Consider the following 25893-nt stretch of genomic DNA (forward strand, 5'->3'; position numbering starts at 1 on the left):
TCTGCCCTGTTCGAACCATAATAGAAATAAAACCATCAACTTAAACATCTTATTGTCTAAACTATTTACTCGTAATAGCTCATAATTACAAGCACACTTTCTCCTTTTTCCCGGGCTCTTCTTATAAAGTACAAACTCAAACGTGTTCACAGATCCTAGCGATTCAGACACACATAGCTGCTGCTCAATCAACTGTCTCAATCCTGTGACCATTTTGATCCCTATAGTCAATGTAGACTATGAATGGTCAGAATGTGAAATTCTCTGTGGAAGATCTTTGCTGAAGCAGGAATCCATGACATTTTTTCAAAGGGAAATCAATTGATATTTGAAAACTCATATTTAAGGGCAATGTAGGTAAAGTAGCTGATGTGAAGAAAATCACCAATGTAGAGTTGATGACCTGTAGCCTGTTCCTGTGCCGGGACATTCTACGATTCTATGAAACTGGGTAGAAATGAAAGCCAATTGCTGTATACCAAGTCATTTGATTTCAAAGTCTTTCTTCACATTTTTGTTTTTAAATGCATCAAATTACATGCTCCATGCAATGTGATTCAATGCTCGTGTGTGGATGCCAGATGGTGCCTTATCATTATACTGCTGATTCAGTTCTTATTGTGACATTGGATTCGATCTGATCATGAATATGATCTGCTCTCCAAGCACTATTTTACGGTCCAATCTACTTCACACTCTACACTTAACCCAAATGAAATTTCTTTCCAAAAATCGACAACGCGTAAGTGTTGTATTGTACCTTGTTCAATTGTAACACATTACTGGCTATGAATTGGCTGTAAAACTTTTTTAAAATTATTTGAAGATATCCAAAATTATTAAAAAAAAACAAATGTACGACTCTTTGTGCTATTAATAAGCAATCAATCAACAATTCGGCAAAGTGCCCCTGCAAACAGAACCTGTGCTTGGGACATGTTGTGGTATTGAGGTCCCAATTTGAATAAACAATGTTTTAGCTCAAAGTAGGCTAAGTATGCATTACTTACTGAAACCACAAAATGTGTGGTTGTCTCCCGCAACAGAGTTTACCCACCCACATTAAAAAAATCTAAATCTGTAGCTCCATTTCCAAGAGAGTTAATTTCAATTGAATTGAATTAGCAGGTTATAATTATCCTACGAAAAGGCTTTAAAAGCACACCCATCCCAATCTGACACACCAATCTAATTTTACAGTCCAACTGCATTTAGATTTGGTTCACTTCTGAATCAGAAGTGTTTTATACATATAAAAAANGATTATCTACCCTGTATTAAGTAAAAAAAGTCACATTTTCCATGATGGAATTGAAAGCAACTGAAAAGGGAGGAACATCCCTACAGTGTTACATTGATGATGGTCTTTCTACTACTAATATAGCTTTCATTCCTGTGGATGCTGGAAACACTAACCCACTAATCAACAATTAACACAGCAAAGTTTGACAGTAACAGTTGCCCATTTGCGCAGTACTATTTATATTTGTCTATTTTGCAGCTGAGACTTGCTCATGAGAACCACCGATAAATGTTACTTTGGTCATTTTTTATATATATATATATCACACACATTAAAAAAAAATCGGTAAACCTAATAGAAGCAAATGATTTTAAAGCTACTTACGTCAACATTGATTTGTGAGATAGAGCCAAATAATCAATACCTTAATGTCGTATTTGCTTTCCAATTTAAAAAAGTCACCAAAGGAGAATCTTCCTACAAGAAGTGAGCAGAGAGGTGATGGGAGATTTACCACTAAAAGTAAAACAGGCCACAGAGGGTACTGAAGCTCAACAAAGTGAACTAACAGCCGGAACACACTATGAATTTCACGTCAGTGTATAATCGGACGCTGACTTTGAGCAATTGTAAGTTGCTGCTGTTGTTGTTTAGAGAAGTGCTGGCCAACCTGTGGCCTGTTTGGCTGTCAAAAGGCAGCCAGTCCCCTGAACATTCGCATACGTCGAGGTAGTCTATGGCATAAATCAAGCAATATTCAATCAAGAAAATTTATTTTGTTGGCCGACGATAAAGGTTGATCACCACTGATTTGGATAAAAGCTAGACAAGAGTGCAACAGTCATTGGAAACCAAAGTGAGATTTCCCTGTAGATTGGTTGCAGGAAATAAGGTGACTGGTGCACACTGCAGAAAATATTCAAAATGCTTTAAATTAGGTCAGGCAACATTTAGAAGCTAGCTATACTACAGGGCAGGCAAGCAACCATAAAAATTAATAGCAGGCCTTGCTTCAGTTGTCTCAAGTCTTACAATGCATTTCAAAGTACACCTTAACACAAACAATGTCAAATTTAGCACCTGTTAACCACCCAGCTAGGGACTGCTGGCGACAGGTAATGGAGGAAGGACGAATGTTACTGGGTAACTGGGCTACGACCAAATTTTCAGTGCAAAGAATCAGCCTCAAACGTTTGCAAATGGCCCCAAGTCATCATGACCCATATTCTGTGTAGTCCGCAACAGGTTTCAGAATTGGCATTTCTGCTTACAGCAGCAAACTGGCAATCTGTGCGAAAGGCAGATTGTGCAAATGATTTACTCTTGAAGTTAGCCTGCAGAAAATCCGTAACAATCTGTACCCTTTAAGAGCAGTGATCAGCGTACTCTGATCAGATTTCAGAATATATAGTTCCACCACTTCCTATTAGTTTTGCATTGCTCCTGTAACTAAGGAGATTGGCATCTGGGCAGCGTAGAAAACACTGATGCAAATCTATCACTTTACATGCACGGCAATTAAAAATTCACCGCTGAATAGACTGCGACATGAAAGTATGAATTCAGGCAGGGAGCTGGAGATCTATTCTATCTGTCCACGCCGATTCTAAAAATAATCATGAAAATCCCAGAATGTTTGCCTTCCATTAGATCTCACTGAAGAGTGCTGGGATTTTTTTTTAAAAAACTGAATTAAAATTTGTGTCGTGCTACAAGCGAGCAATACTATGAATAAAAGATTCTGCACCATGCGTGCCAGGCCAGTAACAAACCAGGGCTACATTTCTACAGGGTGGAAATAAGGCTGACCCACGACTGCCCGTGCTGAGACTTACTTCCTGATCTCATTGGGACATCTGGAGGCCCAAGGTGCATTTTGCAGCATGATTCAGAGGCAAAGAAGGAAGCATCTGAGACAAAAATCAGCACGAAGCACGTATGACAAATTACTATGCAAACAATTCGCTTCTATATATTTTCAAAAGTACAGACACAGGAATGGCTTAGAGAGCATGACAAAGCCGAAAGCTTTGTTTAACGTTATACACCATAAGAATGAAACCACAGTGTTTGCAATTCCTTCTGAATGCTATATGTGTTACATTGACAAAACGCTCCTAGTTATTGTTTTGTTTTGCAATCAGCTCTTTCAAAGCTTTGATTTGGGGACAACTTGATGGAGAATAAAAGCTCTCGTACTCCACCCCAATCTGTACTGCATTGATGTAACTTCCCCTTCCCCCACCCCATGAATCAGTCATTCTGATTTCCTCTTTCAGTGAAACTTTATTTTGTGCCAATTTCTACAGAATAACAAGCTGTTTGTTTTGCACTGTCGGCAAGTGCCCAATCGGAAGATAGCTCAAATTTCCCAAAGTCATTCCATGTCAGAGTTTTACAGCTGGGAGAGAGAGAGCAGCCTTTCAGCACATTGGTCTGGTATGTGCTCAAACCTAATTCCCAGCAGAAGTAAGTCCAAACCTGCTGTAGCATAGAACCCAACTGCAGGATCTTCAAACAACAGCACCTTCCTCATAGATAGTGAGCAAAGAGAAACGAAAGTGAGTCACTTAGGACACAGTCTCTCTCTGTAAAACATTCCCGTGATGTTATTCTGTGTGAAGAACGCTATATAAATGCAAATTGTTGTGTTAATTTTGATCCCATTCTCATAGAGATGTCTTTTTTCATAACTAGAGCCGCTATGAACGCAATCTGCTGTAATGGTCCCCAAAATGGTGAAATAACTTAACATTCACCATCCAGGCTCACAGATGAATAATGATTGATACAATCCCGGCATAAAGTTACCTCCATCAAGAGGATGGGAAAGCATTGGTGTTGGTCCGAGGGGAGTATAAGATCTTCATTGTGTTTGTCGATAGTTTGCTCAGTGTACGTTAGAGGTCTAAGCCAAGTGCCAGCATTGAAGCCAGAAAACTCCTTAAAACAGTGTGAAGTCACTGAGTTTGAATACACCTGATACCAGTTAAAATTTCAAATTGAACCTACCGTACGTACCAGCTACTATCTCTAAACCACATTGTCAGAATACAGGATTATCAGCGTACTACAGAGAATTAGTGTTCTCATGCCAGAAAATTAGATTAGAGTTGTTTAATGAGCTATTTACTCAGGTAAAAAAATACAGATTTTTTTTTTTTTGCTGCAACTGTAAAGCAATTAGCCATAAGTACTAAACGGTATCAAAGTGCTAATGCTACATCAATTCATATTGAAGAACAAAGCCTGACAGCTGTGAGAAACAGTAAATTTTGCTCAACGATGCAGCAATGAAATGGAAAGTATATAATTTTTGCACCAAAGCAAAGTCATTTGTTTCAAATAGTGTGGCTGATTTCACACTGAAAAGTACTGACGTTGGGACAAATATATTTCGGGATTCCGAGCAAACAACATTAGTTCAACACAACGTGAAAACACTTCGGACCACAATTCATCAGCGTCCAAACAAAATAAGGCCAAGATTTAACTCACAAGACTCCCTTACTAGTCTCTTAGCAACTGGTACAGAAGCTTCCCTCTCCTGCCTGGTTCCTCCTCAGCAATCTCTCCCTCCCGGCTGTTAATAGCCATCAGGTTTTAATAAACAACCATCCACTTGCAGCTAAAACCCCTTCACAGGATTTTACTGTAAAGCGTATCGATGACTTATTCGTAGGCGAACGTGGCATCCAATTTGCGCACAGCAACGTCCCACAAAAACATACACACACACACACACACAGAGTCATAAAATATATATATTTTGCAAAAACAAACGAATCGCAAACGTAATGGTTCTGACGCGCCAATGCAGTGCTGGGGGTGGGTGGTGGTGGGGGGAGTGGGGGGGGGGGGGGTTAATGGGGGACCGCTGCACTGTTGGAGGTGTCGTCTTTCGGATGAGACGTCGAAACCCGGGTCCCTCCCGGCCGTGCGGGCGGACGTTAAAGATCCCGTGAGCGCTATTCGAAACAGAGATGGGAGTTTCTCCCGGTGTCCTGGGTCGACCAACACTCCCATCACCGCTGCCGCCGCCCCCACACCCGGTAAAATCCGGTCACTCGCTCCGCACCTATGTCGCGGCGACCTCTCCGCGCGTTAAAGAAAAAAAAAACCCTCTGCCTCGTCCAACCCCGAAACAGACCCCGCGATGAAGGCCGCTCCGAGGGGTCCTCGCCGGCGCGATAAGGCGATGCCCCGAAACCCCGGGGAGACGCTGACTGCGGTTCTTCAGCCTTTCGGATTAGGATCCTCTGCTCGTGCCGTCCAGAGAGCCGAGCGGGGCCGAGCGGGGCCGAGCCGACCGGGGCCGAGCCGGGGCCGAGCCGAGCCAGGCCGAGCCGAGTGGGGCCGAGCGGGGCTGGGCCGAGCCAGGCCGAGCCAGGCCGAGCCGAGTGGGGCCGAGCGGGGCTGGGCCGAGCCAGGCCGAGCCAGGCCGAGCCGAGTGGGGCCGAGCGGGGCTGGGCCGAGCCGGGGCCGAGCCGGGCCGAGTGGGGCCGAGCGGGGCAGAGCCGAGCCGAGTGGGGCCGAGCCGGGCCGAGCCGACCGGGGCCGAGCCGGGCCTGGATGAAGCCCGATGTCGATCCTCCCAGAAGGAAGGAAGGAAGGAAGGAACTAACGAATAATAGTAATAACAATCCTCGCATTTGACAAGAGCGCTTTTCACGTCTTCTCGACGTCCCAAAGCGCTTCGCAGACTACACCGCGAAGCGCGTGGACCGTGGGTTTGTGGGCGAACGCGGCGGCCGATGGGCACAGCGGCGTCCCACAGGCCCTCCTGGACCGAAAGTGACCAATTTTATTATTGTCTTTTGGAGGATTATTATAACGAAGGGGAGAGGGAGGGAGGAGGGAGGGGGGGGGGAGGGAGAGGGGGGGGGGGGGAGGGGAGGGGAGAGGTGGGGGGAGGCCTGGAGGTGGTTGAGGAGGCCCAGGAGAAGAAGGCCCCGGTGGTACTTTGTGGTCTCATAGCAACGATGGATGGGGATGGATGGGGGGGGGGGGGGGGGGGCCTGACTCTCTCTCTCTCTCTCTCCCCATCACACAGGGACATAAACACAACCCCCCCCCCCCACAGAACCCCCCCCCCACCCCCCCACACAGGGTCTCTCTCACCTTTGCTCTCCTGGGCTGGTCCTCCTCCTCCTCTTCCTCCTCCTCATCCCCCGCCGCCGCCGCCGCCACCACCACCTCCTCCTCCTCCTCCTCCTGAGCCGCCGCCGCCGCCGCCGTCTGCAGAAGCTGCTGCCGCCGCCCCCCTCCCCCCCCCCGCCGCTGCCCACCCCCACCCCCCGCCACCGCCGCCCCCGCCGCCGCCGCCGGCGCCCCTCCACCTGGACCCAGCGGCTGCTCTCGGCCCCGGGCCCCACGCTGATCCGCACCCGGAAGAGGCGCTCGATGTGCGGGATCAGGCTCTCGAGCCTCGGGCTGGCGCTCAGCGGGATCACGAACTCCAGCATCGTCAGGGAGGCCTCCCCCCCCCCCCCCCCCACCTCTCCCCCACCTCCCTCCTCACCCCCTCACCCTCACCCCCTCCCAAAGGATGGAGAGAGAGAGAGAGAGAGAGAGTGTGTGGGTGTTCACCCCCTCCCTCCTCACCCCCTCCTAAAGGATGAAGAGAGAGTGTGGGTGTGTATGTGTTCACCCCCTCCCCTCCCTCTTCCCTCTCTCTCTCCCCCTCTCTCTCCCTCCCTCCTCTCTCCCCTTCCCTCCCTCCCCTCCTCTCCTCTCCTCTCCCTCCTGTCTGCAGCTACAGCAGGAAATGATTAATGCTCTCCCTCCTCCCCTGGCTCCGACCCCACTCGTTCATGGTCCCCGCGTCTGTCTGTGCCTATCTCTCTCTCTCTCTCTCCCTCTCCATCTATCTGTCTCTCTCTCTCTCTCTCTATCTATCTATCTGTCTCTCTCTCTATCTGCCTCTCTCTTTCTCTCTCTCTCTTTCTCTCCTTCGCTGTTAATTTTCTATTTTCTTCTAAGACTCGACACTTCCCTCTACAGGTTTCGACCGTTAATCTCTCCCTCTGGATTGTGTGTTTTTTCCACCCCCCCCACCCCCCCCTCCTTTTTTTTCTGTCTCTCCTTCTCTCTCTCTTCTCTTCTCTTACCCCCTCCCGCCCCCCAGTCGGGTTGATCTCACCCCCACCCTTCCCACCCCAGTGGTTGAGTTGTCCACCCACACTATACCACTGCCACTCCCCTCCCTGGGCTTAAACCACTGGGGTATAGATTTCTTCTTTACTTGTCAAAGCGCTCTTTTTTTAATATATATATATATATGTATATCATTTTAAAGAATAACGTAGCACCCGAGCGCAGCTGTCGACGCGTCTCAAAGTGCTTCACAGAATTTACGCGCCAAGTGCAGGGTCAGTATTGGTGGGCAAATGACGCAGCCAATTGACCCGCAGCAGCGTCCCACAAAACAGCTATGAAGTCAATGACCAATTTTACCTGAAAAATATTAGCTGGGGATTATTGACCAGGATACCAGGAAAACGTCCCTTCTCTTTTAGTGCCGAGGGATCTTTAATGTCCCATCCGAAGGACGACAACTCCGACAATGCAGCACTCGCCTCGTGTGTCATCCTAAGTGGGTTCGAAGACAAAGGGCCTGAACCCACAGCTTTCTGACTCAGAGGTGAGAGTGATGCCGATTGAGCCCAGCTGACATCCTCACTGAATTATATTAACGTCACTCCCAATGCAATCTCCAAACCAGTCCCATAGTTGTCAAAGAAAAGCACACTGCAAAGGAGTGAGATTTGTTAAGTAAAAGTGGCTTGAATCGCAGGTGCACTTGTTTAGAGATTCTTTATTTACTTTGCAGAAGCAAGTTACATTTTGCAAATAATATTTATACAAGTCTGACATCCTGAATGAACATCAAATCCACAATAGAAAATCGACCAGTAAATCTCACCATTTCTGAGTGAGACTCACTGTGATCAGATTTATTAATTTTGTGCCATTGGCTTCATGTTCCAGCTGAATATTGGAACAGGTTTTCAATGTCTCACACCTGAACTCTTTAAATCTCACTCTTGGTAATGTCCTGAGATTGGCAGATATGTGCGTGGAACTATTCCCTTACACACTGTTATTTTCCACATCAATATTGTTCTGCTAAAGTGCTGTAGCTGCGAAATCCTCGTTCACAATAATTTCCTAGATTGAAAATTATACCTCTTACAGTGTCCTAAAACTTGTGGAGTCATGTAGCATACTGGTTATAGCACTCATCTCGCAAGCCAGAGGACAGGTTCGATTCCCAGGCCCAACAAAACCTTAGGCAAGTTTCCTTACTCCAAAAGATCTTTTTGGACGTCCTCCCGACGTGAAAAGCGCTATATCAAATGCAAGGATTATTATTATTATTATTATTATTATCTACACTCAGTCCTCACTGAGCGAGGTGGCACTTATTCCACAAGTCACCCAGAAGTAAGACATTTTTCTGACTTCTTTTACTTGTTGCTACCTCATTGTAAGATTATGCTTTTTCCCTTGTACTCCATTCCATTAGGTTAAAACCCCATTCACGTAAACGCACAGCCCACCAATTATGAAATCCAACCAACCTGCTCTAGCAAATGAAGGGGAAGCTCTTGCTTCCTCTCCCTCCCATCCCCATCCCCAGATAATTCATCTAACTAAACACCTCTGCAGCCATACTACTAGTGGGTTATTCCAGTCACTCAACTTCCATTTATATATTTTAGCCTTAATAAATCTTTAAACATATTCCCTGCTCTTCACATTGTGCCCAAACATTGTTTGCCTTCTTATTATCTCACGTTGCAACGGTGTTTCCCCATATTCCTCCACCTTCAAGGTTAAACAGTTTTTTTCACCTATATGTGCATTATTTTGCATTTATCCACATTAAACACCATTTGCCAATCAGTCCAAGTGCTGATCCTCTTCAAACCCTTTGAATAATGCCTGTCTCCATTATTCATTTTTCTTCCCACACAGTTGCATTCAACTCATTTTGAAGTCAATTTTAAACCCCTTCATCCAGATTATTTATGTAAATGGTGTAAAGCAGCAATGCAAGCAATGATACAATCGAACTGCACCAGTCACTATTCTCCCTGAACCAGTAGAGCAATAACATACTCATTTTGCTTCAATGTATTGTTTTGAATGCGTCATGACTCCTGTGTCACAGGCTAAGACAGGGAATCAACACCTGAATTCTCAACACTACTCAACTTCACAATCACTGTTGGGTTATTCAAGAAAAGTGATCACTTGAGCAACTAACCAAATTTTAGCATTAAGGTAGAAAGTATCCACAGGCCAATCACTCACGTCCATCCTAGTGTCCAACTGAAGATAGGCAAAGGAAAGGTATTGGAAGTGTGTTTGACGTAATGCTGCATTACCTGGTAGAACCTGAAAAGTGAGAAGAAAAATAAATTAGGAGCTCCCTGCATTGGTTCACCTCATCACATCACAATCATAACCTTAGATTGGGAAATAGTAGGGATGCTACAAGTTACTTCCAAATACTGGACTAAGTAATGGAAAATAAGCCAGGATAGGTTCGAAAAATTTGTTCGGTTATCACTACAACTGGAGAGGGTTAAGGAAGCAATTTAATAGAAATCCAAGAAGCCTTCAAAATTCTGAAGGTTTTGAGAGGATAGCACAACATTTCTGCTGATTGATAAATCTGTGAAAAAAAAGGCATGAATTCATGATTGTCACTGGAAGAGTTAAGAAGGAGGAATGATAATGGTAAGGCTGGATGTTGGGACTAATAGGATTTATTTATACTTGTGTAATATTCTGAGTGCCAATGAGTCACAGATTTAGAAATATGGATTGGCTCCAAGACAGCCTATTGATGTAGACACTTATTGGAATGTAGCTGCTTAACCACTTCCAGCTTTAATTCCTGCTAATAGGAATTTCAAGAAGGCAAACAAAATTATACAAAATTTCATGAGTTATCAAAGTGCATTCCTATCTTGCTGATCATAATCCTCTTGACTAAAACAAGATATAAGTAATAATAGAAATTATTTTTTTTATATCTTCTATCACAATGCTTTATGACAGCACTGAAATTGGGAAATGTATTGCAATCATCAGCAGGACACAGACATTTCACACATGTGCCTGCCATACTATCGGTTCATCGCACTTGAGAGATAAATTCAACTATCACTGCTTGTCATTGATCATCCTCAATGGAACCAAATGTAATCACGAATGTTAACTGTCTGAGCAGAACTAACCAAAATAGCTATCTGATTCGCAATGCATCCTTTAAGAGATTACAAGAAACTCTGATAAGCCCACACAGAAACAACCCCACATCAATTTTCTTACCAGCCAAATATAGAATATTTCAGCATGTGATTTGAGTTAAAAAATCTACAATTTACTCACTATTTCCCTTTCGCACACATTTTTTGTTATAACAGTATTTCAACATTCTTCAACCTCATAAGTTTTACTCAGTTTTAGTGAAACTCAAGTCAACTGAATGACAAAAGTGATTAGGTTTTAACCATTATAACTGTACTAGTTAATTCTCATGGGCAATTTTTGCAGCCAGACTGTTGTTATTTTTTTAACCACAAAAACAGGCCTGTTTTATTTCATATGGAGTTTATCTTCCACTTGCCCATTGTATTTTCCTTGAGTGGAGGCACTGCAAGTTGAGTCAGTCTTATTACTTAATGTAGGTGTCTGCCACGTGCCAATCGCTGCCACTAATGCGATTTTACAGTGGATAAGAATGAAAAATAAAGAAATATTTCCAGTAGCGACTGGTGTGTTAGATTCCATTATTCAATAAATCTACAATAAGCATCAGCATGGAATGTAGACTTACATATACGCCCAGATCAATTAATGTATGTTTTTAAAAGACAACATTTCACATCCAAAAGTCCCTTTACGTTTTCGAAAAACTCGCACTGTGAAAAAAAATCAGAAATGGGAACAAAAGCAAATATCTCCTTCAGAACAATCCTACAAGCTCTGATATCAAGTCACTTCGAGTTTCTCCAGTTTAAAAGTTTCGATTGCTTAAACATTTTGTTTATCAACTCAATGATTCATCATAATAATAATAATAATCATCATCCTTGCATTTGATTATAAAACATCTGTTCAGGGGATTCAGCTTTACCATTTTGGGATAGTGACTTAGTTAAACATCACAGGCTTCAGAGCTGCTGTTTAGATGTACTTTGGGAGTCAGGCAGTTTGCATATGTGGCAATGATAAGGTATTTTTAGTCCTTTGCCACGTTACAATCAATAATACTATGTTTATGATGTCACAGCAGGAGAGGTCTATAGAAAATATCTGCTTCTAAATTGCTTCTAACCCTCATGTCAGCATCGTTAATAAGAGACAGTTGGCTGTCACAGTAAGTCGTGCAGATGTCTGCATTTATAATTTCGAAACAATATTTGAGTACGATTCAATAAGAATGTGCTTCATCTTTGTGGTGGTCGGGAACCACGTGAAAAATGTATTGTTTCTCTCCTTTTTCTGATGGGCGATGAGATAATTTTGTTTGGGTTTTCTCGGGAGGTGACAAGGACACGTCTCTGATGGTGAACGTCGATACGATTATTCCACAGTGAGTGGATCAGATTTCAGATTTCTTTCAACACCACAGGGAGGGGGGGAAACGCTACAAATATAACTTTTGTTTAAAAAAAACAAATCTAACTAAAAGCCACCAAAAACAAAGTAGCAAACAGGCGATCAGCAGAACGACTGGAAAGTGCAAGATTGCAGGACAGTTACAATTGTTCACCTCTTAATTCATCGATCGCTACCTTTCGAATGGTTGTCCCGGACCTTTTCATTATTAATATTATTATTATTATTATTATTGCAATTATTGTTATTATCTTTCGAATCAGGGGGTTAACGCCACGTTTAGTATGAAAACTCCACTCGTTTCAGTGGAAAAGTCTGAGCCACTCTCTGATTCACCACCACTGCTTTGGATGATAAATCACACATCTCTCCCCCTCCCACCCATCACCACCACATCTCCCACCCACTCCCCCTCCCCCACATCTCCCCCCACCACCACCTCCCACATCTCTCCCCCCCCCACTCCCCCCCCACCCCACATCTCCCACCCACTCCCCCCCCACCCCACATCTCTCCCACCCACTCCCCCCCACCCCCCCCACCCACATCTCTCCCACCCACTCCCCCCCCCACCCACATCTCTCCCCCCACTCCCCCCCCACCCACATCTCTCCCCCCATTCCCCCCCCACATCTCTCCCCCACCCCCCCCACATCTCTCCCACCCCCCACCCACATCACTCCCCCCACCCCACATCTCTCCCACCCACTCCCCCCCCCACCCACTTCACTCCCCCCCACTCCCCCCCCACCCACATCATCCCCCCACCCCCCCCCCCCCCACATCACTCCCCCCCCTCCCCCCCGCTGATTAACTGTGGCCAATTACGCAAAAGGGGCCGAAGGGGCATCGGAACGAACGTGAATTATTTTTGGGGGTTTTAAAAAAAATTGGGTTTTTTTTTTGTTTCTTGTATATATATATATATATATATATATATATATAAATAATGGGGGGGGGAAAAAAACAGGTTTTCGCCCCAGTTTCACTTTCGCCCGTTGAGATTCCTCTCCAACCCCCCCCCCCCCACAACAACAACAACAACAAAGGGGACAGGAAGTGAGGAGCAGTGGTGAGGTGGTGGTGGGGGGAGAGGGGACCCACCGGGAGATGTAGTTCCTGCGCTGGTGGGGATCCGTTGTGCGGTTGTGCGGGGAGGACTACAGCTCCCGTCGCCCCCCCCTCTCCCCACCACCCCCACCCCCACACCCCCACCCCCCACCCCGGGCTCTGGCTGTGTCCGCGCGTCGCTCGCTCGCTCGCTCGCCGCTCCCGGTGCCGCAGCCGTTTCTTTTGTTAAGTGCTGTCGGGGAGTCTTTTCTTTTTTTAAAAAAAACCCGTAGTTCTTACCGGGAGGAGGGGAGAGGGGGGGGAGAGAGAGGGAGAGAGGGAGAGAGAGAGAGAGAGGGAGAGGAGAGAGAGAGAGGGGGAGGAGGGAGAGAGAGAGAGAGGGAGAGAGGGGGGAGAGAGAGGGGGAGGAGAGAGGGGGAGAGAGAGAGAGAGAGAGGAGAGGGGAGAGAGAGAGGGGGAGAGAGGGGGGAGGAGAGAGAGAGAGAGAGAGAGAGAGGAGGAGAGGGGGGAGAGAGAGAGGGAGGGAGAGGGGGAGGAGAGAGAGAGAGGGAGAGAGAGAGAGAGAGAGGGAGAGGGGGAGAGAGAGAGGGAGAGGAGAGAGGGAGAGGGGGAGAGAGAGGGAGAGAGAGAGAGAGAGGGGGAGAGAAAAAAAGAAAAAAAGCAACATGACCGACGAGCAGGAGATCATGTGCAAACTGGAGAGCATCAAAGAAATAAGGTAAAGGGCGAGTGGGTCTCTCTCTCTCTCTCTCTCTCTGTGTCTCTGTCTGTCTCTGTGTCTCTGTCTCTCACTCACGGTGCTCGATGGATGAAGTCAAAGCTGGTGGTGGTGGTGTTTGTTTTGTTGTTGTTGTTGGGCTGTGACCTGATGTCCTGTCCTAATCCGATCTGGAAATGGTGGGATTCGGGTTCACTCTCGGACTCTGGCGTTTTGATTGTCCGAAACTCAGCGGCTCCTGTACACACACACACACCATACACACACACACCATACACACACACACACACACACCATACACACACACACCATACACACACACACCATACACACACACACACACACACCATACACCACACACACACCATACACACACACACCATACACACACACACACACACACACACCATACACACACACACCATACACACACCATACACACACCATACACACACACACACCATACACACACACACACACCATACACACACACACACACCATACACACACACACACCATACACACACACACACCATACATACACCATACACACACCATACACACACACACACACACACACACACACACCATACACACACACACCATACACACACACACCATACACACACCACACACACCATACACACACACCATACACCACACACACACCATACACACACACACCATACACACACACACACCACACACCATACACACACACACCACACACACACCACACACACACCATACACACACACCATACACACACACACCATACACACACACACCATACACACACCCACACACACACACCATACACACACACACACCCATACACACACACACCATACACACACCACACACACACACCATACACACACACACCATACACACACACACCACCATACACACACACACACCATACACACACACACACCATACACACACACACACCATACACACACACACACCACACACACACACACCACACACACACACCATACACACACACACACCATACACACACATACACACCACACACACACACACACCATACACACACACACACCATACACACACACACACCACACACCATACACACACACACACCATACACACACACACACCATACACACCATACACACACACACCATACACACACACACCATACACACACACACCATACACACACACCATACACATACACACCATACACATACACACCATACACATACACACCATACACACACACACACACCATACACACACACACACACCATACACACACACCATACACACACACACACCACACACCACACACACACCATACACACACACACACACACACCATACACACACACACACCATACACACACACCATACACACACACACCATACACACAAAAAGGGAGATGTGTTGAGTAGTCTGGTCCAGCAACAACAACAAACAAACAAACAAACATCCGCCTTAAAACGACCGCGATCCATTCTCACGGTTTTTGACGCGGAACCGTAAACGCTAACGGGCAACTGATTAATTGTAATGTTTGTGCAAAAGACCGACTGTGGGGCTATTGCAGTTAACCGTTGGAGACGTTTCCAGATGTGTTTGTGTCTGTGTGTGTGTTTGTTTGTGTTTGTTTGTGTTGGTGTGTGTGTTTGTTTGTGTTGGTGTGTGTGTGTGTTTGTGTTGGTGTGTGTGTGTTGTGTTGGTGTGTGTGTGTTTGTTTGTGTATGTTTGTGTATGTGTGTGTGTTTGTTGGTGTGTGTGTGTTTGTGTGTGGTGTGTGTGGTGTGTGTTTACCAGGCAATGCCGACCCCGAGATTAGACAAAGAGGGAATTTACTTAAGTGACAGAAAGCAAATGCGCCACAAGTACAAACACACACACACACACACAAAACAACCCCAAAACACACCGCCCACCCACCCACTGTGGGCATCAATGTGGGCAATCCGTCACCGTGCATTTTTAAGTTTTTTTTAAAAAAAATTAAGGCTTGAAACGAAGGGAAGAAAGAAAATGCCCATCGAAAATTTGCAAAGTTGAACCCTACTGCATTTTTCCCCATCAGTTTGAAAATGAAAATATATCTGAACTTTTACACTATATTTTTTTTAGAAAAAGTAAATCATGCAAAGTAACCCAAAGATGCTGTTGAGTGGTATGATAGCAATCGTATTTGTTGTTCTACAATTCAATAACATATTTAATGAGCGTGTGTAGTAAAGGTGTCTCTGAAAACTCAAATCCATGTAATTTTATAAAGATCTTAATACAAACAGTTTAAACATTTATATCAGTGAGCTCTGTTTTCCTTACACCAAACAACTAATAGTTTGGGTAAAAGCAGTTTTATTTAACACGGTTGTAAGTAAAATGCATGTTCGGAATAATTTAAATTGTGGAAAGTTAGATATTACTGTGGAGATGATCTGTTTAATTTGGGGGGTAGTTTTCTTTGTATGTACTGTTATTTCATATGCAAACTTTAGCAGAGAGTGTGAAACAACGGGAAACTGGGAATCTGCTGTAAGAACAAATTATGGCCATTTATAGGAGAAAACAGCAAACCCTTACATCATTACATGGTAAATTTAAACACTTTTTTNACTACTAGATCAAACCTTCTGCTTATTTTCTCAAATAACTGCATCCTCCTAACTAGTCAAACTCAACCTGCTCACTACTGTACTTCTATAGCAGTCACACCTAAGCCTTTCATGTTTGTGCTGAGTCTGTGCTCACACACTGTTCGCAACATATCTGTTAACAATCCCGGTTTAAGGTCTATATTCACTGCAAGGAATTTTATGTTTTTCTTGTGACTTCATTCCATACACTAAAGTTGAAGCAAATCAAAAACAGAATGTGGCCTACAGCTCATTAGAGACATCAAACGAAAAATAAGTAACTTAAGAGGCTCAGTACTGGACTGACTTGCCGAGCTTTAATAAAAATATAATGAACAATAGTGCAAATTATTTACACCTGCTGTAGTTCATTGCCAGAGTTACTTCTAAAGCAAATCCCTGGAGATTTGGAATATATAACTGTCTGTGAAATAAGAAACTGTGGTCAAACTGGATCTATTCATTAGATGCTTCTATCTACCCTTCATTTCTTCTACCTCAAAACCTCAACACTATCATTGATTTTCATACCCTAAGTTTAAGTCTTGCTACAGAGTATTGAGGTGTTTTTTTGCTGGAATGTTTTTGTAGTTTTAAAAATAGAATCCAATCCATAGGTAACATAGGAACGGACAATACTCGTAAAGATGGTTTTGAACCATTTGGCAGGTCCCAAAGTAACAAAACAAAAGCACTCTCTCAAATCCTTCATCGTCATTTTATGACTATGACAACAAAGGGAGTTATCAATTCCAACAGTTGATCTGCCTAAAAAAATTGGGATGATTTTACACTATAAGACCCAAGTGATTTTATAACAGGTAGGAGACTTTTTTTCCATAAATTGACATGCATACATGAAAAGTTTATTAAAAATGCTTATTCATTTTATTCCTAATTTTGAAAGTATGTCTTGTCCAATAGTTCAGATTCATTTAACATTTTTCTTAGTGTTCAGAGCAAAACAGGAAATAGTTTCCAGAGCAGATAAAGAGAATAATATGATTTAAATTGTAGCCTGAAATGATGTCGTACATATATAAAAGGCGATTCTTAAGTGAAACTTGGAGTTTCCATACATAGTTAGCAGGCAGTCTTTTTGTATGAATTGTCCATAACTAACTTCACTGGAAAAATTGCACACCTATGGAATATAATCTTAAACTATCCCTTCCAAGGATTCTTAGTTTTTTAAAAAAACATTATCCTATTTAGCTTCTCCTTTAAGAATTCATGTAAATTTCAAAATTTCTTGGCTTTTTTTTGTGCAGCTGACAAGCGTGACAAATTGTGTTTTAACCTCACTAGAGTTAAATAAGGTTCTTTTTTTTGGGGGGTCTTATCGTTGAATTACTCAAAACTTCTTAGGTCATCTTATGTAATAAGCATTTAGATATTCAATCCCCTTCTCCCATAGTACCATAAATTACAAAACATATAGAAGATTAAAGAGTATCTCAGTCCCTAACCTAATGGGCAAACTTTTAGTATTACTTGTAAGACTGCGAAAAATTGTAAGAATATATCACCTTCAATTAATGAATAGTTAGCTCAAGCTGTAGAATTGAATGTATAATTTCGAGAGCCCTTTGGAAGGCCCAGGTGTTTGGCCAATAATGATTATAATAACAAGTTACCACCTCAATAGAGAAATAGACCCAAATCAAGTAGCACTCATTACTCATCCATTCCATGACAGGATGTTGTTTCATATGTGCTTCGTGCCCTTTGCGAGATGGTATATTAAAAACATTGCTGTCATTGTAAGATTTAGATTGATTTGTGGCTTGCATTGTTGCTTAATTATATTTCCAAGAAGCAACTAATCTATTTTCATTGTTGATGGCTGGTAAGGACATTAACAGTCCTCTCTCTGTATACTGTAATAAATCTGAGTTCATATTCCTGTAGCTAGTAAGAGACAAGGCTATTGCACTGTAGTTGTGAAAATTATTGTGGCTGCACAACAGAATTGGGATCATTTTACAAAGGTCGCTAGCAAATCTGAAAACATTGTTACATCAGAGTGTCAAAGAGTGCATTCCATGATGTTGTAAACTGAACCATTAAGAAGAGTTTTCATCCAGAAATTGCCGCAATTTGAAAAAATATATATTTACCTGCCTAAAGGACCTATTCGTAATGGAAAGTACTCAATTTAACAGCAATCAAATCTATTTTATACTCGATTTGGAATGGTTTGCGTTCTGCTGTAGATTCCCAATTGACCCATTGTACAATGTCACCAAGAACATAACTCCATTGGAATGGATGACAGATTCATGCTATACTAAAATTATTATATCATATACCAAAAATTCTAAGAATATATAACCTTCAATTAATGAATATATATATACATACTATACTGCAACATGCGTAGGATTTCTTGGCCAAGTTTTTTTTTGCTGCCCTTCAAACATAGTCAGTCTGAACTATTGTAATGTGAAAACTGTCTGGTAGATTTAGAAAACAAGATGGCAAATGGTTGAAACTCTCCTGCTTTTCTATCACTTTTGATTTTTGTGTGTATTATATGCTGCCAGCTAAAACAGCCTGATTGTCACTGGCTACCTCTCCTGTCGCCTCTGCATTGAACTTATAAGTTTAGGTGTTCATAGAGACAGCATTGTTCGCTATTGCTCATCTTACATTATTACATCTGGTTTATTTTTTATTTGCTTGCTTTGGGTTATCAAAACTGATACCCAATATTCCTGCCTTATTATTGTTTCTAGTGCAAATTAGTATTTGCATTTGCTTACACAGCAGCAATAAGTACACTTGAAAATAAATTGTATGAAGTGCTTTGAGGTGCTTCAATGCGATAAGGTGATATAACAGATGCAGTATTTTACCGTAAAATTCTTGCAATAGTTCTCTGACTTAACCAAATAATGCATTGGTTCATGTACAGAATTTGCTTTGGTTGGCTCTTTATCTATCTGTATATTGAAATAAAGAGGCCCTTAGGCCTTATTCAGAGGCAGCTCTTTGTTAACTATTGCAAATGTATAATTAGATGTCACTAGTAAGAAACTACTACAATTTTTTAAGATTTCAAGGCTACTACTTCTACATAGTGTATGATGACTTATCCAAAGTAGATTGTAAAGGGAACTGACCCATCCTTTTAAAGAACATTTTAGCTAGAACCTAATTGAACATTTCTACTTGAAAGGACTGGGTCATGAGATGCAAAATTGTTCCATTTCTCAGCACTGACTTCACTTTACTTTATCAGTAAAATAATTCAGCAGAAAGTAAAAGCTCAGCAGAAATTAACAGCTTTTTTTATTCTTGTAGTTTCATTTCGGGGCATTAATTTCTGTTGGTAAGACTATCCCAATTTTATTGTACAACAGTGTAATTATGGCTCGCCTTCCATTGTTCTGAACTAATGTGCTGTACTTACACATTGGTTGCTTGTTTTTATAAGTAGGTTCATTTATGGTACTGTTGGTTGAGTGGTTTGAATAGTAATAATAAGTGATGGGAATGAAATGACAGAAATACATTGTCTTTAAAGTAACAAATGGGTTGCCTGTATTTTGTATATTTTCTCCCTATTTGGTGATTTAAACCCTATTGAATGATACTGGAATCTTGATTTTCTCACCCAGTCAATAAATAAAATTTATTGAGCAGCAGATACATTCAGCCATCAGGGAAAAAAAAGAAATGTTTGAAACATTTTTTTTAAGAATTCATATATTATATTTGTGCTTGTATGAAATTGCAGATCTAAGACAGTGCAAATGGAAAAAATAAAGTCTCGCTTGAAATCAGAATTTGATGCATTAGAATCTGAAGAAAGGCACCTAAAAGATTATAAACATGAAATGGATCTTTTACTGCAAGAAAAGATGGCACATGTGGAAGAACTTCGACTCATCCATGCTGATATCAATGTGGTATGTTCAAGAACTAAACGTTTATCACTTATTTATTTGCTGATATGTAGTAAGAATAATGATTTAAATAATATGTATATTCATGGTTTAATCTTATTAAGGCTGTATAACCAATGATTTGTTTGCCTCAATTTAAGACTTTGAATTGATTTCTGATTTTTTTTAGAAAAAAATAAAACAATGAGGCTCGAGCCCTTGATCCTTTCATGAGTGGCTACTTAGCACTAGTTTCCCCCCAGATAGGAGAAGAGTGTCCTTGACAATCTTCTGTCCTTGACTCGAGAAGAGGCTTGCAAACTTGCTAGAAACTTTTTAATGTTTCTTTTCTTAGTTCAATGAATATAAAATGGTAAGATCTGCGGCAAATACATGGGAACAGAAACAGTAGGCTGAAGGGCTGTCTTCTGTGCTGTAAATTTCTATGGATCTATGGCCTAATGAAGTGCTAATAGGAACAATGATAGTAGGATTTTCCCCTTTTTTTGTAGATGGAAAATACAATAAAACAGTCAGAAAATGATTTAAATAAATTGCTCGAATCTACAAGACGCCTACATGACGAATACAAGCCACTTAAAGAGCATGTGGATGCCCTACGGATGACTCTGGGATTGCAGAGATTACCTGACTTGTGTGAGGAAGAAGAAAAACTTTCTCTTGAGTAAGTATTTGATTCAGTAATATGATGGGGTGTAATATTGTCTGTGTAAGGTTACACATATGGTCCTATATTATTAAGTCAATTCAATTCATCTTAAATGTGCTTTAGTTCAAAATCAAAACTAAAAAAGTGACTGTAATTCTATTTTTCTCTCACATATTTCATAAATGGCCAGAAACTGTCATGAATCAGTCTCTAACAGGGAATTTATATTGGGTAATAAAAATACTCTACCATGCTCCTTTAGGATGCTAACAGGCTTATAAGATGGAAATAACATTTTCATTGGTTTGGTCTTTAGTTACTTTGAGAAGCAAAAAGCAGAGTGGCAGACGGAAACTCAGGAACCACCCATCCCCGAGTCTCTCGCTGCAGCTGCAGCAGCTGCCCAGCAACTTCAGGTGGCCAGGAAGCAGGACGCTCGACAAACCGCCACCTTCCGCCAGCAACCACCTCCCATGAAGGTAAAACTGATTAATGCTTGCGACGTAATTTAACACATTGGTGTTTTACTGCATTTTTAACCTCCCCCTCCCCAAAGCCGTTTTACAGGGTTAGCAACATCACAAATGGTCATTCTTTATCCTTTACTTTCATGGGCACAAAAATATTAACAAACTGACTTCAGCTTAAAGGGCTACAATTAGAAGAGGGAAAAACCTGTCACAGTTTTCACTCCTGTTACTGATCCAGTAATACCCTGATGTGTTTAGATTTGTAGTTGACTCAGCAGTGACGCTTCCCCATAGATGTCTGGCATAGGGGCCAGACAACTATGGCTCCTAGCTCCAATGGATCCTGAGCATAAATCTCCTTTCGTGAGTGGACAGAGAAAGTACATTTTGGGGAGTAAAATATCCAAAACAATTCGCTTCTGTCTGATATCCTCGTCATTTGTGGAAATATCAAATAAATGGCAAAATTCAGTGAAACTTGATTTACCCACTTTCAGCCACTACGCCCCAAAGCTCTGGAACACTCTCCCTCAATCCCTCCGCTTTGCCCCCTCCCATTTTTCATGTCCCACCTGAAAACCTTCCTCTTCAACTGTGCTTACGGCCACCTCCCCCACCCCACCCCCGGCTCCGAGTCAGGCTCCGCCACTGTTAAAGTGCTCTGAGATGCTATTTGTTGTTGTTGTAACCCTCTAGAATTAGCAGATCTATTTGACTCTTGTTGTACACAATGTAAAAGTACCTAAAAATAACATTAAATAATGCATGATTATTCCAAAAATGGTAATGCTCCAAGAGGAATATAACTTATCTCTCTTTTGTGTTGACAGGCCTGCTTATCTTGTCATCAGCAAATCCATCGGAATGCACCAATCTGCCCACTTTGCAAGGCAAAAAGCAGATCTCGTAATCCTAAAAAACCCAAGAGAAAACAAGATGAATAAAACTGCATTAAAAATAAACAAAATAGCAACATTTTAAGTGTGGCATTGTTACTCACATGCAAACTAAGATGTTATGTAGTTGTTTTATATTTTATTGTGTTGTAAGCACAACATTTGGTTTGTTTGCTTTTAGAAAATGACATCTTGTGCCAATAGAAAATTATCCAAAATACTTGTATCACTGTAACGTAAGGTAATATAGAGTAGAATTTGTCAATTGTTTAAATATGGAAACTAATGCATATTTAGCTACTGGAACGATACTAAAAGTAGTAATGTGAAAATCTATTTGGACTGAAATGGTGAAAAAAATTTCAAATTAATGTATTGAACTTGTAGATGTGCATTGAGCTGTACCATGGTCTCACAATTGCATAATTTGCTGAAGAACAAGTCTGCTGAAATGATGTCAAAAGCTAAGCATTTATTTATCTTTTTTTTATTAAGTTTGGAAGAGCAATATTGTTGCTATAAATGGACCAAAATATTTTAAGAATACCTCTTTAATTAACTTATCTTGAAAACATAAATTTAAGTTAATGCTGTTTTACAACTCCTTAGCTTTACTTAAGATTCTAAATAGTTAAATGCAAATGAGGCTAATTCTTTTTGGATGTACAGTTTGATTGGATTTATTAAAATACATTAAACTACAATAAGTGTTCATTAACCACTTAAAAATGAAATATTTTAAGCTTTCGTGTTACACATTTCATTGCGATTGACAAATATTCCCAGAATTTTCAACAAATTACAATTTTGATGTAAATTTTTTCCTTGTAACAAAATGTAAAGATGTAATGTTAAGCGTTGTATTTGAAAATTTTAGAATTTCCTACTTAGAAAATAAAATGATGGGGAGTTTAAGGGGAAGGATTGATGTCAAAGCAATTTCCAATTAATCAAAGTATTTTGGGAGGCTCATGCAGCAAGCCAGCAAATAAATCGAGACAAGCATTTTCATGCAGAATCCTATACATCAGAATTTTAATTATGAAGTTTACCAAGGCTGGTAAATTTCATGACACATTTCTATTTACGACCCTATTCAGTGCTCCCAAGTTTCCATCATGAGCCAGCTGTTCAACCATCACCACCACCTTAAATTACTATGGACTTCATTGGAGTGGGTTCAACCCCAGTGACGCCCAACTTGCCTTCTAAGTGGGTTATAATTGTTCTAGTAGTATACATTTTTATCAACCTCAAAGGAACGAAGGATTGAATTGTATCCACAAGTATTTCCAATTGAAAACCTATTGGTCCAAAGTATGTTTTAACTAATCAAGCTACCGGGGATGTTCTTTTGCATTATGAGCTCTTAATTTTAGCATCAAAAGTGTTAATTCCCTTCAGGGCATGAAAATTCATGGTAACTTCAGACCACTTTCTAGTACTGTATCAAGATGCAATTTAGAAATGTGCTATATATCTGATTAGTGTAATGTATTCCAGAATCTCCAGTTCTTGAGGCGAGTTTATACTGCAGGGGGGTGGGGTAGAGAAGGAAAACGATTTGCTAAACAACTCTATACCATTACTTGCGAGGTTGGAGTCTGGTTAAGTACATTAAATGCCAATGTTTTAATAATAATAATCCTTGCATTTGATATAGCGCTTTTCACGTCGGGAGGATGTCCCAAAGCGCTTCACAGAACACACTGTAAAGTGAATTGACTGTATATTTGTGGGCGAACGCGGCAGCCAATTGCGCACAGCAATGTCCCACAAACAGTCGTAGATTGAAAATGACCAATTTATTATTGTTTTGTTTTTTTGGAGGGATTATTATTAGGCTCTGTGTGGAGTAAGGAAACTTGCCCAAATTTGACAATGGAAATTACAGCAAAGTTTGATGCTGTTCTTACCTGAAATTCAGACAGACATTTATCAGTCTGGATAGTGATCAGGAACAGGAATATTAGCAGATATTTTTACACTCACTAATCCAAGAGTACTAAATATTATGTGAATGGATTCACAAATATCTCAGTTCAAAACCTACTGGTCCCAAGTATGATCTTTTAATTGACAGAGCTACCTGAGATGTTCTTTTGCATAATGAGTTCTTGATTTCAACAGACTGTGTGACATCAGGCGTCCAGTTGTACGAAATGCAGCTGCTGCTGCTTTTGCTGATATTAATTAATGGACAAGAGAATGGAACCTGCCTACTTGTTCAAGTGGACTTTACAGATTCCACAATACTATTCGAAAAGGAATGGGAGTTTCTTCTGGTTACATAATTAAAACATTATAGTTTTTGCAAAATACATTAATATCTAATTCTCAAGGGGCTTGGTACCCCTAATGTCAGCACACTGGAACACAGCTATGCCCATTTCAATTATCTTGGATCCTTAAGATTACTCCTGTTTTAACAAAATGTTTCTGGAATAGCTTTTCAATCCCAGATGGTCCTAACCATCACCAGTGAGAAATGCTAAGAGAAATCTGACATCCAAGGCATTTTAATCTTCTTGCAAACATTTCATCCCATTTAAATGCAAAATTATAAGTTGTACAAATTTAGTCTGTTTGCACAAAAGAATAACTGGATAACCACTTGTACTTTACTGAGGATTCTAGGAAGATTGAAGGACTAAATGAAGTGTAGATTTAAAGCAGTAATTGAATCTAAGAGTTCTATAGAGCTTTGATCTTGTTGTCTTTAACACCAGAACCCCAGAATTTAATTATGGGTATTTATAGATCCGCAGAGGCTCCAAGAATTGGAGATTCTGGAATATATTACACTAATCAGATATACAGCACATTTCTAAATTGCATCTTGATACAGTACCATTTGTATTCAAAATCCTCCAAAGATCGATCTCTTCAATCTTACCTCTGGTCACCTTTAAATTCCTTCCACTTCTTACTTTGTTGCCACTGCTTCCACTAAGTGATTTGAAACATTCTTTTATAGGAAAGAAGCTATATTGATGAAAGACTAGCTAAAGATTTAATTTTCCTAGACGTTTTGCTCAAAGTCTTCACAATGGTAGTTTTGGGCAACTAATTTCCAATTTGAGTTGAATTACATTGAATTTAAATTCAGCTCTGAAATCAAGGAAAATCACAATAGATACTGATCATTCACATTACTGCGACAAACTGAATAACATGGTCCTAAACCTTATAACCAGCATTTAAGTTTGTATACTGTAGTTTACAAATTAGTATTAAAATATTTTTGGTGTAAATTTGATCGTATGGATATTAAACAGTATTATTTGGCCACAGAAAACAATGTCAAATTACGACAAAAGATGCTCAACTTTATTCCACTAAATCCAAATAGGTAATGCAAACAAATACAATTGGGTGATCTCAATCTAGTTCCTGGGTAGGCTTAAGATCACAGACCAAAACTTTAATTGGCCATTAATCGTCCACCTTATTTAACCTCATAAATGCGCAAAATTGAAACTTTACATTCAATTAGTAGGGGTTGTGCTTCTGACGTTCAGTCAAGCATTTCTTATAGTAGATGGAATTTTATGAGGATCTGGCTATACTATACTTATTTGGGAATATTTCATATTAACACTGGGGCCTGTAATGCAAGAATTACAGTACACTCCTGTTTTCATCCTTGTTTTGATCAAAACA

The 25893-nt window shown here is 41.3% G+C and overlaps 2 protein-coding genes across 3 annotated transcripts in view; one reads left to right on the forward strand and one right to left on the reverse strand.

Moving 5' to 3' along the window:
- zc3h12b (zinc finger CCCH-type containing 12B) overlaps positions 1 to 6431 on the reverse strand; it is a 32186-nt gene extending 25755 nt beyond the window's left edge. The window contains exon 1 of the mRNA XM_042340639.1: positions 6365 to 6431. The gene's annotated coding sequence lies outside the window, so the exon portion shown is untranslated. The remainder of the gene's footprint in view (positions 1 to 6364) is intronic.
- Positions 6432 to 13565: 7134 nt separating this feature from the next.
- zc4h2 (zinc finger, C4H2 domain containing) lies at positions 13566 to 23872 on the forward strand. 2 transcript variants are annotated; one of them, XM_007893470.2, is made up of 6 exons: positions 13609 to 13670; positions 16167 to 16262; positions 20047 to 20218; positions 20707 to 20879; positions 21181 to 21343; positions 22165 to 23872. In XM_007893470.2, exons 3-6 carry the CDS (start codon positions 20063 to 20065, stop codon positions 22276 to 22278), a joined length of 606 nt encoding a protein of 201 aa, XP_007891661.1. In that variant the 5' UTR covers positions 13609 to 13670; positions 16167 to 16262; positions 20047 to 20062; the 3' UTR covers positions 22279 to 23872. The 2 variants fall into 2 exon arrangements, with proteins under 2 accessions (XP_007891652.1, XP_007891661.1); XM_007893461.2 differs by lacking the exon at positions 16167 to 16262 and having other exon boundaries at positions 13566 to 13670.
- The last annotated feature ends 2021 nt before the right edge of the window (positions 23873 to 25893 follow it).

The sequence above is a fragment of the Callorhinchus milii genome, unplaced genomic scaffold (assembly GCF_018977255.1).
Source record: "Callorhinchus milii isolate IMCB2004 unplaced genomic scaffold, IMCB_Cmil_1.0 Scaffold15, whole genome shotgun sequence".
Taxonomy (NCBI): domain Eukaryota; kingdom Metazoa; phylum Chordata; class Chondrichthyes; order Chimaeriformes; family Callorhinchidae; genus Callorhinchus; species Callorhinchus milii.